The sequence below is a fragment of the Epinephelus lanceolatus genome, chromosome 6 (assembly GCF_041903045.1).
Source record: "Epinephelus lanceolatus isolate andai-2023 chromosome 6, ASM4190304v1, whole genome shotgun sequence".
NCBI lineage: Eukaryota > Metazoa > Chordata > Actinopteri > Perciformes > Serranidae > Epinephelus > Epinephelus lanceolatus.
The window spans coordinates 26,714,665-26,733,179 of NC_135739.1; the positions used below are offsets into that span (position 1 = coordinate 26,714,665).

The 18,515-nt window shown below is 42.2% G+C and overlaps 1 protein-coding gene across 2 annotated transcripts in view; it reads left to right on the forward strand.

Annotated features, from left to right (window-relative positions):
* The window catches only part of arid3a (AT-rich interactive domain 3A), a 49,675-nt gene continuing 31,160 nt past the window's right edge, over positions 1–18,515 (forward strand). For both annotated transcript variants that reach the window (XM_033621719.2, XM_033621720.2), the window contains exons 1-3: positions 1–138; positions 15,807–16,555; positions 16,645–16,927. In XM_033621719.2, the coding sequence (XP_033477610.2) occupies positions 16,215–16,555; positions 16,645–16,927 (624 nt within the window). In that variant the 5' untranslated portion in view covers positions 1–138; positions 15,807–16,214. The remainder of the gene's footprint in view (positions 139–15,806; positions 16,556–16,644; positions 16,928–18,515) is intronic.

Genomic DNA, 18,515 nt, shown 5'->3' on the forward strand with positions numbered 1-18,515 from the left:
ACCACCTCTGCTCTTCCTGTTTTTGGTGTGTTTCTCTCTGTGTGTGATCGGAGGGGGACACTGGATTCAGAAACGGGGAAAAACAGGAATGTTTCTTCCGGTTCCAACGAGTGTAAAAACCGAACGGAAGCCGATGTGGTAAGTTTGGGTTTATCTTTATTTTTTTGTTTGCCTTATTTACGCCTATACTGTCTTACAAATAATTTACATGTGTGTGTCTTCCTTCTTTTTCTGCTGCTTCTGTTTCACTCGTCGCTTACAGAACGCAGTTTTTCTGTTATTTATCGATGCGACGTTAGCAAGTCGCTAATCGATAGTGTAACGTTATTGGTAAGGTAGCGGATGGACTCACCTGCCATATGTCACCCAACGAAGGTAATATAACCTACGCCGAGCGTAACGGCACTATTTCTTATAATAAAATCTAACGGAAGAGCCAGTGTCTGATTTTAATACTGGACATTTCAGCAGTTACATCGAGTTTTAACCGAATATAGAGATTAAAACATAAAAATGTTTACGTTATAAGACATATTTCGACCGTTAGCTCTAAGTTATCACAAATATGTAACCATAACTTGGCTAGCGTCAGTTAATATAGCAAGCTGATAATTGACTGTTATCCTAGAGGCCAGTAACGGATACACCAACTGCTCATATGTTTGCCAGTAAACTACTAACATATATATTCATAATAATGTAAATTAGTGGCAGCACGTCGACGTCCTGTACATTTTCAACCCACCATTTTCGAGTTTAACAACGCCATTAAACATTCACTAACGCCAGTACGTCCATATTGCCCTCCAAGTTGAATATAAAAGCCAGTGCATGTGACAGCATCTGCAACAGGGCCTTGAAACAAAGTTTGGTCTGATGAAATGTCATGTTGGGGGTCAGAGCAGAGACAGTGGGATTATTCAGAGCTATAGGTGGCTTTATGAAAGGATTTGAAGCTGCTTTCTTGGCCTTTGGCTACTCACATTATCAATAATAGCCTACTAAAATCAGAGCAGTGGTGGATAGTGAAGTACATGCAGGGTTCCCACGGTCATGGAAAACCTGAGATAGTCAGGGAGTTTCACAGCCCCGTTTTCCAAGCCTGGAAAAGTCATGGAGTTGGTGAAAATTATTAGTTATGGAAAAAGTTGCATAACAATACAAATTATTCAATTGGAAAACATAGCTGTTTAGTTTTCATACAGTAATTAACAACTGGAGTAAAGTATACCATACAGTTCTGTTCAGCTTATATTTTGTGAATGCTCAGTACATTTTAGTATGGGTTCTTGAAAAGTCATGGAAAGGTTTGAAATTTTGTTCATGATAACGTGTGGGAACCCTGTACCTTTACTCAAGTACTTGAGGACAATTTTGAGCTTGTACTTTTACTATATTTCCGAGGGGAAATACTGTACTTTTTACACCACTACATTTATTTGACAGCTATAGTCACTTGACAGAACCAGATTAGTAATACAAATTTTAACAACAAAATAAGATAACATATGAATTATGATGCATAATTATAGATTAAACAACTTCAGTTATCAACGATCCAGTATTATCGATGCAAAGCCATCGTCATCTTAAAGATGTAGTTTGAAATTCCCACCTGTGTCACCGTTTCTGTCCAAGCACACCTCCTTCCTAAACATTCAAACAGTGCTAGCAGCCTAGCGCTGGGCAGAAAAGCAAACAAGAAAAAGACTATAAAGATATACTGATATTGGGTCATATTGATCACAGGCCCCTGAACTGAACCGAAAATCACATGGTGGCAGACTTTGTGATGTCAGCAAATATCGTATAGTTGTCAAGTATCATGATGAAACTTGTGATTTAGAATATAGAAACAAATATAATGCAATTTAAATACGTATTATACCAAAATGGGCCAATCTGCATAATGAGTACTTTTACTTTTGCTACTTTAAGTATATTCTGATTCTAATTCTTGACTTTTATGTGCATGACTTTGACTTATTACATTGTATTTCTGCACTGTTTTATTGCTATTTCTATTGAGTAACAGATCTGAGAACTTCTTCCACCACTGCAGAGTGGTAATGATGTTGTAAGTTACGGTAATATTGGTTTTGGCAGGGCTGCATTGTCCGAGTAAGAGGACTACGCAAATGTCAGCCCTGTTCAAGAGCTAAAAATGCATAGACTGCTTACATGTATTTAAAGATGCACAAATATGTGCAGATATGTCTCATTGTACTACCAAACTGATGCAACTTCACAACAGTGTTGAGGCTGTGTCAGTCTCTCTCGGGTGAAACCCCTCAGTATTTCTGTGGAAGTGCATAACAAAGGTGGAGTAGGTGGATAAATGAGTCTGTCAGCATCTGTTAGTGGCTGAGATTGAGAAAAGTCCAACATGTCAGGGGAGTGATATGGACACAATGAGCTGCCTTCAGTGCTACTGCACGGTTGTGGGAAGATTTACTGTATTTCACCAGCAGCATATCGCTCTGTGTGACGTCAGCGGGCATGAGAAGGGTGCAGCAAGCCCGTCATCACATGTGGATTCAAAAAGAGCACAAGAGGTCTTCTTACTGTGTTTTTCAAGGGAATCTGTTTGGCTATACCAAGCTGACTAACTTCGCAGCCAGAACCAAAACTGACTTTAGTGGTTGGTGTTAGAGTTTCTCACCAAGCAGTGGGGGTGGGGGAGTGCAGGCACAGGAAGCTGGTTTGGCTTTAAAGCCTCATATAGCACTTTGTCTGAATGGCCTTAAACATATATGTTCTGAAAACAAAAAGTCTGGTTTCAGTGGAGAGTGTCATTGTTCTAGTTTGATCTAAATGTGGTTTCAGAGGCTTGTCGAGAATACTAACATGTTGTAGTGTAAAAACAACTGTTTTATTATAAGGTTACACGTCATTGGCCCATACATTTATGATTCATTTTGCTGTGAAACTGACATGACAGGAACACAGTTGTGAAATGTCCTTGGCACAATGAAAGTCTCTAACATGTCTTCTGTTAACTGTGCAGCCAGGACTTACTGAGTCGATGAGATTATGAAACCATAAAACCTGCACTAGAAATTTGACCAACAGGAGCAGGATGAAGAGGAAGTTTAATTCTAGTTTTCTGTGGAGAAAAGAGGATTTTCACACCAGCTATTGTTCAAATACAGGTCAGGTTTTACTGCGCCTTGTTTCTCATGTTACCCACCACTTTGGCAGGGAACTAGTCATAATTTTTTTTTTTTAACACGCCTCAAAAAAAACCAAGTTCAGCAGGCACGTTGCTGTCCTACACCAAATGTCCACCACATGACTTCTTCAAGTTGTTGTTGACAAACAAAAAGAAAGTGTGAGGTGCTAAACAGTGGCACCTGCGGCTTCCCAATGTGACTATTAAGCACTGAAATTCTTAAGAGAGATTTCCAGGCCCTTATCGCACCCTGCACCCCACCATCCTCCAATCACCTTAGAGGCTTGCCCAGAAATTGCCACACTAATCTGTTTGGCCCAATCTGGCATATGGTATCCTGCAGCCGCCACAGGCCAACTGCACCAGCTCAGTGTTTCCAATGGAGAGAAATACTGCTGCAACCAGCGGGTGGAGGGAGGGTGTTTACGTTGTGATTGGCCCATTGTGGATAAGAAACGTATGGCTGGTGATCAACTTCAGGATTTAAAAGGCCTCCCTTTGCTTTTGCATAATGCAGCCTGTCCCTAATAACACTCCTTGTTATGAAACTAGGTTTACATAAAGACGCCTGTTGTTGGTCTTGATTTGAAGAACTCACGGACGTGCTGGAGTTTTTCAGGAACTCTGTACTTTCACATCAAAGACAGATGTTGAAATAGTTTCAGGCCTTGACCTGGTGATTTATCAAGAAAATACTGATATTGTGGTTTCTCAAATAGTAGGATTTTTGTCATTAAAATGACGTTATAGCTGCATTAGTTATACAATGCATGTCTCTAAAGTTATTACTGTGTTACAGAGAATGAACATCTACCTACCATTTGGTCATCCTGCAAACATTTAAGATTGTCAATATAGTTTTGGACTGCTGTAGCTATGTCAATATCTAAAGTATTGCCTCAAGAAAAATGTTCTTGTCATGCAGGAAAAACCTTTGTAACAGTCAACACATTACCAGACAGAAACCTGTACAATGAAGCGCTGTAATAGAATTAAATCATTTAAAAAGTTAATGCAATGCTGAAACGGTTGGTCATCAGAAAACGAATGAAAAACAACTTCAATAATTGATCATCATTAATCATTTATCGAGAAAAAAATGCTGACCTCTGGCTGGCTCCTTCTCTAGTGTTTCTGCTTTTTCAAAGTTTTGTAACCTTGTTAATTGAATATATTTGGCTTTTTGACGATTGGTCAGATGGAACAAGTAATCTAAAGTTCTTACTAACATTTTTTTGAGTGATTTGCACTGGATTGTTTGAAAAATTTATCAAAAGATAAATCAATAATGAAAAATCTGAGTCTCATTTGTTGCTTTCCAAAATGTTCTTTTCATCAGTGAGAGGCTTCTCTTATATCAGCAGTGCACTTTCAATGAAAGCCCAATATCAGCCTGATGCCGGTCTTGCCATAGCTGTCATGTGTCACTACTTGGCCATCAGCCATGTTTGTCTTCCCCTGGCTTTGGTTTGTGGTTTGTGGCGGTGTTTGTACTTTTTGCACATGTTGTTTTGATGCTGTATTCTCCTGGGTCCCAGGAGTGTTGCTTCTCTTGACATGTAAACTGGTCCTGTGTGGCCCCTTCTCTCATCAAGTGCTTGATGCGATCTGTATTGAAAGCAACTCACAAATGTCTGCGTATAAGTCTTCATAATCCCATCTAGAGTTGCACTGCGGCGTGTTTATGTTTGTTCAATGTACATATCAGCATGCAAACCTGGGCCGCATTGTTATTCAAACGTTTACAAGCAGAAATCCACAAGACTTCCTGTCGGCACACATGCTTGATCTCAGCCCGAGGGTATTTGAAGAGCATTTGGAAGTGTTATATACAAATAGCCTGCTCAGTTCGCCTCCGAGCATCATGGCTGAGTGAGCGGCAGTCACTGGCAGTTGGCCACTAAACTGGCTAGTGGCTGTGAATTAATGACAAACAGGCACAGACAAGACAAACAGGTCTTGCGCCTGTTTGTTGTCTTATTATCAAACTATAATCCCTCACAGGGTTGTAAAGGCTGGGTTTTATGTTGTCACTGTGTTCAAATCTCCCTTCGAGGCTTAAGGGTGTGGGCTTTGCCTTAAGGCCTACATTGTGTCACTTGAATGTTACAGTAATAACCCACCTGTAAATATCAGCCTGAATTGTATCACAGAGAATGTCTGCTGTCTGCACACTACAAGTTTCCCTGCCATAAAGAAGTGGGAAGCAGCGTGGCTTGGCTGGCTTTCAGCTGTTCCTGTGCCAAAAGCTACATTTCTGAAGGGCCTGTGTGGCACGTGGGGCTTTAACTCTGTTATCCTGCCAAAAAATGCAGGAAAAAAAACCCTCACAAGTTACTTCACTGTTTGGGCCGGAGCCATAGGGGAATCCCAGCAGGGCTGACAGTGACGCAGACAGAGAGCAGACTAAAATGAAGGGTCTTAACTTTTGGGATGCCCTGCAGTTCCTGAACCAAGCTGCTAGTACAGTTGCAGGCTTTGTGTTTTCAGTCAGTGGCTGACCGTGATCTATCCTGGTACTTGTCTGCCTGGATACCAGCGCGCAGCTGCAACACGCTGACATGTCCATCAAACCTGAAGCATTTCATATTTGCGTCCGCTTGCTCCGCTAGCGCTGGCAGCCTGCCCAAGCAATCAAAAGCTAATTTAATCAGATCCATGCCAAATGATACACGTCCCTCATGAGCAGACATAGCTGCCAGCTTTTATTAGGCAGAGCGCCGGCACATGAAACTGTAATCCACATTTAGCACAGAAGTGACCGTTTCTGTTCTGGATGTCTCCATGTACAATGCACAGAGCTCTTTATCTAAGATTTCCACTCATCCATCGCCCCTCTGCAGACAAAAGACTTGATTGTTAAAGATCACAATGCAGTGACGTGACTGCACAGTCACCATATAAACCAACACGTTAATCCAGTTTGGGACGCTCATGCCATTCAATGAAAATGCCCCCCCCCCCACCCCACCGACACCCACAACCCCCGCACCAGAGGAACTATCATCATACTGTCAGTGTAGAGTTACAATAGCATTGCGTTGCTACTCTGCGAGCAGCGACATGCAGCCTCTCTCCTGAATCTCAGCTTTTATGGCAAAGTAAGTGTGCTCACATGAGGAACTTGACTTAGAGGGTTTGTTTCTGCAGCTCTTAGTAAGAAAGAAAACAGCACATTTAAAAGATGGATAATTTATGTAAGTTGTAGTGATATTAGAGGTGTATTAAAGCAGTGTTTATTCCAGGAAATTGTTTCCCCTATGCAGTCATCACATGGTTTTCTGACGAAACTCAATGATTACACTAATAGGAAGCTATAAGATTGCGTAAAAAAGGAATTAATTAAAATATACAGTCCAGCACAGCCCTGCACTCAACTCTATTGTTGTCAAGCTTTGTCTTTTTCAAATTCTGTCAAGAATGTGTTGCAAGAAACAAAAGGAATAACATATCACATTTCAACCGGAACCGAGTCAGACACAAGAAACACCGACATATAGGAAGATGTTGTTTGCCTTCTTAAGAATGGCCTGTGTTTCTCCACCGGAGCTGTCATCACATGAGATTCATGTTTGCTCTCATAATACCACAGTCTCCACGTGAAGCTGTAACATGGCGAGGTCAATATCCACCAGCGAGGCGGCAGACATAAATGCCAGCAGACGTTTCAGCTGAATCAGCAGAGACCTCTCTTTTTTTTTTTTTTTTTTTTTTCATCTTGACTATTTGTCTGATGACTTTTCCTGTGGTTAGAGGAAGTCCTTCCATGTAGCAGAGTTCAAAGTTTTTCTGTGCATTTTCCCTGTAAGCTGTCCTGTCTTTAAGTCGTCTAACACATTTATATATATGATGTTTTGGACCCACGCAGGAATGTTTCGTATGTGTTTCAAATATTCAAATATTCCTTTACCTCAGTCACACATCGCTGATATCTTGTGCTAATATTAGATTTTAGTTTTTAATACCGCAAGTGTTTCTTTCAGTGTCCTATTTTCAGAGGGGAAAAGCCAGTGTGACATCAAACATTAATGCTGCTTGCCAGGAATTGAAACTGACCTTTATTTAATATCGTACTCTGTGTAAATTGTTTTTAAGAGGAGCAACAAATTTGAATTTCCCTGCAAGTTTTGTAGTATAGTATGCGTAGCAGCACACAGAGAGGCATGTTTCTTCCACTTCCGTCCCTTATTCCTAAGTGGAAAAACACTCGAGTCCAGACTTTTTACATTTATGTATCATACATACTGTAACATCAGTTGCTACAAATCACTTTGACCCTCACTGGCTTCTCGCACAGCTGAATCCTGTCGCTTGATAGATAGCCACAGATTTCACTCCTAAGGAGTGGATCACCGGATTATTTTTGCTATATGCCCATTTAATTTATGGCATAGCTGGGGCTAATCAGATTTGGCTCGCTGCGTTGCCTTGGCTCGCTGGAAGAGGTCAGTGGAAAGTGCGTGACGAGCCAGCGCGACACTTCCTCAATGATCTTGTTGTTGGTGCAGTGGGACTCAATGGAGCCTGTGTTATTGCCTTGCGAGGTAATACTGCAAGGAATGTGAGAGAGGGATACATAATCAAGACCAGCACCACTGACCGACTTCTTGTTTTTATGCTTTTTCCTTTTTTTTTTTTTTTTTTTTTTTTTTTTTTTTTGAATGTAGAGAGGGTCATGAATGGCTACTGTTTGGCTCCCTGCGCAGTCACACTTTAACTTCTGTCATTTTGAATATTAACCACTGTTTACATGAAGAGTTAATGCTATAAATAAAAGTATTTTAAAATGAATAACATCACGCTCTATATAAATAATTAGCAAAAAAGATAGATTTGATGCACAATATTGAAACATGAAAACTGAATAATTATAATCGTAATATGTTTATAAGGAAATGTACTGTTACTACTTGTATGTTGCAACTGGACTTATGTTAATATTTATTTGTTTTCCACCTCTATGTATTCACCTCCGTCTAAATTGAAGAAGCATTTAGCTTTTTAGTTTTCTTGTTGATCACTGTCCAGCCCCCTCAGTGAGATCTTGACTGCATGTGCATTGAGTGTTTTTACCAGGTGCACAACACGGCATTGGACACATGGCACTAATTTCTTTTATAATATTTGCTCCTTGTGCTCTTTTAGAGTTATTAGTAGCCTCTCTTTTGGAAAAAACTCACCTCCCCAGCTTGATTTTAGCCGGGAGGAAGAGCTCAAAGCTGTTAATTAAAGCAAATTATTTCTTTGTATAAAGCAAACAAATTGAAAGTAAGTTGCTGCCCGGCTGTCTTTCGGTTAGAGATCAGAGCTGAGTCATTTGCATGTTTACATACGTCTATTTTCCCCGTATGTAAAAAAGTACATATGTAAACACACATGTAAACAGAACTTAAAAAAGGTTGAAGGAAGGGAGGTGTGGTTGTGTCTTTTTCCCCTGAGGTATGCTCTTGTTATGCTGTCACTCAACACATAGGGAGTTAAGTACAAAACAAAAATGAAAATCTATTAAAATAAACCCCTCTGAAGTCCGTTGTGGAATATTCAGTAGGTGAACAGTAGTTCAACTAACTTTGTAGGTATGATCATTGTACAGTTGTATCAGAGTGTGTTGTGCTGCAGACTGCATTGTGATATGTTCAGGCGTCAGGATTGGGTGACATTCAAAAACAAAATAATTAATATACATATATAAATATATGCTTTCTGGCACCACAAGGGTCAGAAACAGATGGAGAAGTATCATATTTGTCCAGGAGCATATGTGTTGATAACATCAGTACAAAGCCTGTTTCACTACTAACATTGCAGTATAGCACACAGTGACAAAGGGTGCATGACAAGTGCTGAGTGATAATATGATAAAACCTGACAACAGACTTCACTCCTTGCATTTACTGTACACTAAAGCTGTTTGCGATAGAAATCCAATGTAGACAAGTCAGGCCGGAGTCTTTCATTCCAAACAGGTGAAGCATGATCACAATAGCTAATTTGATAAAGAAAGCACAGTACAGTACAGCAAGTACGTCGACAGAAATTCCAAGGAAGACATTATAGTGCCACCCACACAGATTTACATGTGATCTTTAGGAAGCGGAGAGGAGCAGGAAATAGCAGCGATAGAGCACTTAAAGCAGCAGAGATGAAGACCAAACAACATGTGGATTACCACTTTAAGAATGTGGGTCCCTCTGATTTTCCAGTCAAGCAGAACAGACAGACGTTCATTTTAATACCAAAGTTTTAAGTCTCACACCCAGTTCATTTTAACCACATGGCTTTAACAGGCAAGAAAAAAAAGGTTTCTTCTTTCAGTACATAAAAGGAAATGAGAGACTTTTATTCCAAAATGTTGAAATGCAAGATGTGCATCTGCACTGATGTTGGCACATGAAAACAAAATGACCCTTCTGAGGAAAAAACACTGGTGTTAATGTCTGTGCTGCTTTACGAGAACTTGAAAACTGCCTTATAGCACACATGTTGAAGCACCATGTGTAAATTACACTGACACAAAGATGAATTCCTGCACATTCACTGTCTTAAGGATTGTGGCATTACAAGGCTTTGATGCTGTCTCTGGAGAACATTTGACAGACTACGTGTCTGTGCAGGCAGCCAGTCTTATATGTAAATATGAGCGTTTACATGTGCATGTATGTGAGGCGGTGTGTGGGTCTCTTTATCTCGTTGGAATTAGACCCTTCGCTCTCGTTCTTATCACTCTGTCCTGTTTGCGCAGACTTTGCAATCTTCCACCTCTCGAATGTGGGTTTAGAAAAAAAGAGGATTAACCCATTAGCTCTCATTGTTTCTACTTTATCCTTCATTTAGCCAACTGTTAAAGTTTCTGTCCCAATGGCTCCACCCTGCCCCCACATGGGGTCCTCTGCCTCTAATAGCAGCAGGCCGGCCTCCCCTTAGCTAATTAAGGTGTTAGATGAGCCTAAGGGTCTTACAGTAGCTGTCCTTTATTGCAATGCTTTCTATTGCAATGTGGAATCTTTTCTATATCGCCTGAGGTTGAATGGCTATTCTCTTGTCCCCCTTTGCCCTCTCCAAGAGGCGTTCGGTATATTCCTCAAAGACATGGGGTGTAAGCAGGGCGTCTAAATCTCCCAGTTCAAGTTCACCTTTCTCACCTGGAGGCAAGCTATTGCATTTGAAGCCTTCATTATGGTCTGGCAATAAAAGTGTGGAGGAAATCCTCTATTAGTCTGCAAAGTATTTCCTTAGCTGGCAAGTGACCTTTAGCACAGCCACTCAGATATGTTAGATGTTACAGAATGATGCAGCAAACAAACACAAAGCAAGTAGGTGGCTGTAATTTAGCACCCTGCACCCTGGTCGTAGAACTAGCAGCTTATTTAAAATTCATCTTTTATTGAACGGTTTTCGAACCAAGTGGGATTTCCAAATAATAGCTGGTCATTGTCCCAAGGGGTTGATAAGGTGAAGAAATCACCCAAATCACAGAGGTGATTTCCCTCCTTGGCTACAGTATAAAAGAGACCCAGCAGGGGCTTTTAAGGGGATTCATCCCTGGACCACTGCTTAGTTTTTGCGCTGAGCTGTGGTTTAGATATTAAATACCTTATCACTCTAGCCAAGGTCTGGTTATTCATAATGTGTGAGAAAGAAACACCAAGGGCAACCTCCAGACATTTTGCACCGCAAAGTTGCACCCAGAAGGGGTTAGCGTAGCTGCTACAGCCCCTAAATCTGTGTGCATGTCAGTATCTTGTGGATTCATGTAGCAAACATTTGACTTTTCTATCCTTTGCTCATAGTCTTCTTTAAGGTTCACTGAGTTCACTTGCTGTTATAGAAACGGTTTTATTAAGCATTGCCTGCCTGCTCATTTGGGGAAGTGGGGGGGCAATGACATGTATAGTGGTGCAATGTAATTTGCACCATCTAGCATGTAGGAAATCGTGATGCCTGTGATGAACAGTGGCATGAAACAGAGCGACCACTTCTGCTTCCCTCTGCACAGGAAGAGTCAAGAGAACAGCTTTGTTGTAATCACTTCTGTCTTTGAAATAACATATATGACACATACTGAGAGAGAGACAGACGGCATTGGAGGCAGAAATGTTTCTGGGCTCAAACATGGAGTGAAATTTGCGCTTATTTGCACACATGTTCAGTGTGCCAACTTCACATGTTAGGTAATGAGTATTGTAATATAGTGTGCACATACCGACAGTGTATGTATGGGAAGTGAATTTGCCTGTAACACTAAATGCAAAAATGAAGGGATAGTCCTTCTCTGAGTCCTCTTTAATGTGTCAGTGAGTAGCGCAGAGACAAGTTGCCTTCGTCAAACCAGATCCAGTTAGGTAAGATGTTTAAATCCTGCTTATACTGGTGCTATTCTCCATCTGACAACTGCAGGCGTTCAGTTGTGCCTCTTTCGCCCTGAAAGAATGTAATGAATCAATATTGAATATCTGTCGGCTGCCTGGCTACATCTGCTCTGTCAGTTGTCACTTCCTTCACCCGCTGAAGAAACACAAGTTTCACAGCTCTTGTTTCCTTGCGCAACACTTCTGTAACATACAGCTATAGTATTTGGTGACTAAAGTAATTCTTCCTGTGCATGCTGTGGTTCACGATTTGCTGCTGACGTAAGATTTTGTCGGTGTGTTCCATTCTATTAAAAAAACTTTTAAGAGTTTTTGCTGTGGCAAAGTGCGTTTTGTGGTTCGGGCATTTGAGCTGTTGAACTAACGTAGGGAGCTGCAGGGTGTCAACTGTATGCCGAATGCTTGTTTAGGTGGGAGTGAAGAGATTTGTCATTTGTCTTGTTTTCCTTCAAACTTGCTATTGTGGTTTAGCCAGCTCAGCACATTGTTACATGTTTTTAAGAGGGCAGTCAACTTTTCTGTAATGCTTCCTGTAAAATAATGTGTTGTTAAGGTGTGGAGACAACAGCTGGATGAAAACGTATCATGTTCTCGCTTTCTTCTATGGGAAAAAGGTACATCAACACATCTGACGCACAATTCCTTACGCATTTACTGATACTGTGTAATTGTATATTGTGCGGATCTCCCAGGTGAGTCAGACCTGTAGATGTCAGGTTGTTGTACTTGCTGACAGGGAAACACATGTCGAGGCTGAAATGTCTTCTCTTAAATAGTGATAACCAGGATGTTTGTGGGTGTCGTCTTTCTTCTCAGCATGTATTCATGGCTCTGTAAATACAAGATAAATGTGGATGGAAACAGAACTTAATTTCACTCATGAGCCACTGGAAAGACCTTGAACCTTGTGTATAACCACAGTATACACTGTTTGTCCTTTGCTTGAGTTCAGAACATGCTTACATTACACATTACACTGCCATACCCATGAAATGCAGTCGTGATTTTCTGTGTAATTCCAGTGAGCCACCTGAGCTGCACGCAGGAGAAAAACAAACCTCTTTGCCTGTAGCCTTCCAAGAAAAGATGATGTCCTCTGGTTATATAATCATAGCAGTGTGATGATGAGGTGTAATATGGGCAAGGATTGCTGTGGTGGTCACATTTGAGACAGGTTAGTCTGGGTGTGTGTCGTAGTGACTGGTGTCCCAGATGGGGCTTATTGCTTGGCAGAGTCAAACAATGTTGATCTGCGTTTCCATAAGCAGTGTAAATGTTCCGAGTTGTGCCCCACCCAAGATGGATCATATCCAGAGTGGAGCCAAGGCGCACCTGACTACCTCCAAGCAGGTTGCAGCGATATCAGATGGGCTTTGTCATCATTAGTCAGCATCAACATTCGGTGACAATTCAGTGACGTTTTTGAATAAAATGCATCGCAAATAAAGGAACCATCAGAAGAGTGATTCATATTTCATATACAGTACTCTAGCTTTAGTCTGAGAGAAAATAATTAAATTCACTGTGCTGCCCAAAGGCCCCTGGGAGCTACCGGCGACTTTAAAGGTGGAATGTTTTCTTGTGTGTTACTCAATGCATGAGATGACATAAATCAATCAACACCTTAAATGTCAACTTAAACTTTTCCATTTGTTTTTATTGTCTCTCATGTGTGACACACGCTGTAGTGATGATTGAATCTTCAAGTGCTGAATAACTGTTTATGAATTTCAACCAGATAATGCAAACTGCAAATATTCTGTTTCCTCATACTGTGTGTCAAAGATGCTTTTAGACACAAAGGGTAGCGCTGCTTTCCGGCATTGGATTCTCGATGGGCGGGCCAGTAGGGATGTGAGCTGTCAGCTCCTGGATGTCAAACATGGCGGCTTGTTTGGCAACTATCTCTTTCTCACTTGAAACCATTTGAGGCAAGAAAGAAGCCATGTAGTTGCCAAATTTGTCTTCATTTTAGATCAACGATGGTTAGTTTTATATCGTACCCTAGAATTACCTTTAATGCAAATAAGGAGCTGATGCACTGTCACTCACAGCGCAAGGGGGCTCAATCAGAATGCTTTGCACAGCTGCTTACATAGACAGTGAATGTGAAGCATTGAAATGATGGATCCTGTAGACACGCGCCTTCATTTAGAGGAAAAAACTGGCAAAGCGTTGTTCTTGAGCTACCCAGACATAGCAAGCTGGAGGAGATGGGCATCTGGTGTACGTTCATGCCGTGCCAAGAGATACTTGTTGTTAAGCACAATAAAATTAGCAGGACGGACTGAAAATTATTCCGTTGGTTCACAAGCACACGTGCGTCATCAGTTAAAGGCGTACCTTCAAGTGGGTAGCCCTGTTGCATAGAGATGCAAATCCCCGCCGCGCCTGGCTGACATGCCGAGTCAAACCAAGTCAAGCCAAGCCAGCGCATGTGTGTGGAAAAATGCTAAGAGTTTCCCCATGTGGTGTGGTCTTGATCTTGCCTCAAGGAGCTGCTGATTAAAAAAGACTTTGTGAAACCTTGGTCTGCTGGAGGGAAGTTTTATTGGGTTTTACAATTCTGATTCTGCTGCTTCAGAGGCTCTTTGCACTCAGACATTAATAAAATATTTTTTGCCTTTTTTTTTAATGTTTAGTAGTTGTAATATTGGCAAATATCAGCTGTCAGTGTATGAGTAAAAGAGAAGATGTATAGATTAAAGATGTATAGATTAAAGATGTGATAGGGGGAACAAGGGTAGAAAGAAGTCTTCAGACAATATACATTTACAGTATATCAGTTTTTAGGTGTTACTGAATATCGGCACAACCTAAAACCACAATATCAGCACAGGGCAGCTGAGTCGCTCGTAACAGTGATTCACATTTAACTGTAACAATTTTATGCTTTCATCTGGAGTGTTCACAGTGTAAAAATGCAAAACCAGACATTTCTGAAAGTACAAGATCGGGGCAGGTGGTGGATACAGAGGTCTGCCTGTTAGTGTATTAGTCAGCGTGACTGAGATGAGTGGTGGTGTACAGTCAGCGTTGCCTCCTGTCATGACTGGCACTTCAGCATGTCCAGCACCTGCACTGGAACTTCATTTCCCCACATGCTGTTGACTTGGTGTTCAGCTCTTATCTCTGCCTGACTGATCTGAGCCACAGACCCAGACTTCTTAACATTTCGAACATGTTCTGAGTAAACAGAGAGTGCACAGGACAGACAGTTCTGCTCTCTCTCCTGGGCTATAGGTAGGATTGCTGATGTGTTGTAACAGTTGACTAAGCTGTTTATTAAAGACACCTCTTTGCATACTCAAGCACTTTTGGGAACAGGTATGTAGGAGAAGCATCACTGCCTACAGAAGTTTCAGAAAAAACTCCCCACTGAGTCTCCACACTTGATATAAAACATTTTAATGAGGGGAAAAACACACCAGTCATACCTGAGCATAGTCACCTCTGGATATTAATTCTGTGTGTTTAATTGAGACAATAAAGATGAGACAATGTTGACTAACACTCTACTTTGCTGGCGGGCTGAAATTCATCTTGGCTTCGAACCAACCAGGTGAAGAAAGTGACGGTTCTTCCTGTGATTTCACTTCCTCTTGTTGTCGAGGCTAAACACTCTGTCCTGTGCGTGCGGCTTGTCTGGCCTGTTTGTGTGAGTAATCCTGCACGTGTTGCACAACTGTCCATTCAGGGACTGCGCCTTTATGCTTCACGTGGATTTCAGACTGAAATTAGCATTTATGTGTGTGACATTGGGTAGTTTCTTCTCTGCCACATTTTCTTGAGTTATGATTTGAGTTGACAGGGTGGCCCTGTAGTCATCACTGTACTTTTCTGCTTTGCTGCAACTCCCAAAAGTTTAACAAAATTTTAGCCAAGCTCTTGATAGTCATGAATCTAAAAGTGACTGATCAAGTTCCTCAAATAATGCGCTGGGCCTTTTCTTGCTGCATCATCCAGTAACTTGGATTATCTCTGTCTATAATGTGGGGGTTTGCAAAACTGACAGAATGAAGCCAACGCAATAGCAAAAACAAAACAACATAAACAAATTAAGCTTATTTGTTTAATCTGAGCAGTATAAATCAGTAAAACGAGAGTTTAAGATGTCCACAAAGTTTAAATATAGAGATATATTATCTGTGGCTTTGGGGAAAGTTGTTAAACAGTTTTGACGCTGCCATAACTGAAGGTACTGAATGTTAACAGACAGTGGGGAAGTAGCAGTCTGAGACTCTGTTATTCTTTCTCTCCCGTAGGTCTTTGTAGCCTGTCAGCATACTCTTGTCCTCCTACCTTCGCTTCCGCTACCCGTGCCTCATTGAACACTGTGCGACTCAGCTCTGCTGCCGGCTTCAGTTTCCCCCCAACTGCAGGAAAAACCATTGAGACAGGAGAGAGGCCTCTTTCTCCAGGACTGCAGCCGGCTTTTCTCAGAGCTCTGACCAACCCCTCTCCTCTTCCTCCTCCTCCTTCCACTTCATAACCATAACTTCCAAACCTCAGGCCAGTTGCTCGCTGCTTCACCACAGACACGGTTGGCATTCATTCTTACTGGGCAGAAGGATCATCGTCCATTGTCCCCTGACTGACTCCGGAGTGGTGCACCTTCAGTGGGGGAGGGAGGGGAAGGAAGGCAGCTGAACGCCGTGCTGCTTTCCCCGGAGATGAAGCTGCAGGCTGTCATGGAGAACCTGCACAGGCAGCAAAGGGCCAAGCTGCTGATGGAGCAGCAGCTACAGCAGCAGGCCGCCGCCCAACAAACTCAGGTCCGCACAATTGTTGGAGGAGGGGATGAGCCGATGGGGAGCCCGGCCCCTGAGGCGGAGCAGGCCCAGATGGCAGCGCTGGCGGCCATGCGTGCCGCCGCGGCCGGGCTGCAGAGGGTATCAGACAGCCCCATGTCAGATCGCAGCAGTGGTGGCGAGGACGAAGGTGATGACGATGACAATGAAGATGGCGAGGAGCATTACAAGGACATGATGGGGTCAGATGAGGAGGAGCAGATGTGAGTACTGAATTTCTAGAATCTGTGCCAGTGATGTTCTTCATCAGTGCATGTATTTTTTAACAATATTCTGTTTTAAATACACACAGCAAACAGAAATGGGACGAGGAAGACTTTGAAGGCGAGATGGAAGAAGACTTTGATGACGACCTGGCGGAAGAGGGTCTGCCGACGGGCCATGATGCGGTGGCTCCTGGGAAAGGCATCCTTCTGCTGCCCCACCGCCAACTCCACCCTCATTCCCAGCTGCTAAAGGCCCGTCCCAGTGTCGAGCAGGAGGCCCGCGTAGCAATCCTGCCTCCCCACGCCACGCACAGCCATCTGGGCGGCCAGGACCACGGAGAATGGACCTACGAGGAGCAGTTCAGACAGGTAGGATGTTTTTGTATTTCTTCGTATACCTCCTGCTCCACTGCTTGGCATGCTTTTCTGTTGCACTCTTTTTAATGTATTATCACATGCAACTGGATGTTTCTGCGGGAGATTCAGTCCCATAAAAGTCTGCAACTTTGACTCTTGCAGTCATATTGTCACTGTGGAGAATCAGCTTAATCCCTAGAGTATATCCTACAGTCAGCTGCTGTAGCACGCAGAGTATCGACATAAATCTAAAATGTTAGTTGTTGGCCGGTGGGCCACATCTGGCCTTCACACCCGTCACATCATGTCACTTTCCCAGCTGAAGTAATACAACCAGGGTGGGAAATTAACACCAGCCACCGGCCAAATGTTGATAAAGCCTGAGCTGAGGCTTTTAAGTTTGTCTTTGCCACCTGACATTCTGGCAGGGTACATCTGTCAAAGGTTCTTGTTTAAAACAATCAGTGTTCTGGCAGAGCGGCTTAGTGCCTGGTGAGACTTGACATTTACTAACTACTGTGACCTGAGAGGGAAATGAATAGGACTGCGAGCAGAGGCAGAGAGGCTGAGGGCAGTGTAAGGGGAGGGTGGTGGTTTAGGGTGCATTTTAACAGCTTTACCATGCGGCCGTTTACTGTAAACATGCTAGTGGGCTGGATATTATGAGGGAGGCCCCAGTGGAATAAGAGCGGCTGTTTACATGAAGAGACTTGAGTCTGTCAACGACTTAGTTTATATGGAGGGCTGCTGCTGAAAACACTGAGAGACGCGGGAATGATGTAGAATCTTGTTGTAGAAAACTTGTTGTATAATTCTTAATTTTTGTATTTTCTGCCAAACAAATTGATGCCAATTGTAGTGTCGATGGACAATTCTACAATTCTGGTTGCCATCCACCATTAGTACAGTATGAAATGAGATGAAAATACTCAATTTTGGAGAAAATGGATCACTACAGTAAACATTTCTGTGGTGATGCATAAGAGGAATGACTTTCTCATCAATGAAACCTTTTAGACTTGCTTCTGCTTTTGCTTAAAAACTAAAAACTAAAGCCTATTTCCCACTGTACACAAAACCTACCAACACCTACTAACATCTGGCTTTTGTATTTAATAGGGAAGGTTACAAAAGGCTTTCGGTCAAATAACTCAGCAATAATCATGTGTATATATATCGGCTCCAGTTCCGATCAGCTATGATGGAAACATGACACCTGGTTGGACACGCCAATTTTATGCTGCGTTTCATTTACCTCGTAAATTGGAGGCAGCAGCTAAGAATGACGTCACGCCATTTTGCATTCTGCATTTTGCGCGTACAAACACTGTACCAACATGTACACAGGTAGAATTTGGACAGCACTTTCTGTACATGTGTTTTAATGAGATACAAATAAGACAGAGGTGCTATTAAACAGTATAATTCTTCAGTTTTCACTACTGTTGATACATGGAGCAGCCATCTTGGATTTTGAGGTCAGGGTTGGTGAGGATCCTCCAACTGAAATCTGACTTCGAGGGGCGTTCCAGTTGAAATTAGCTCCTTTCCCAGTGCAATGCAATGATGTACTTCAATGCTCAAACATCGTTTAAAATCT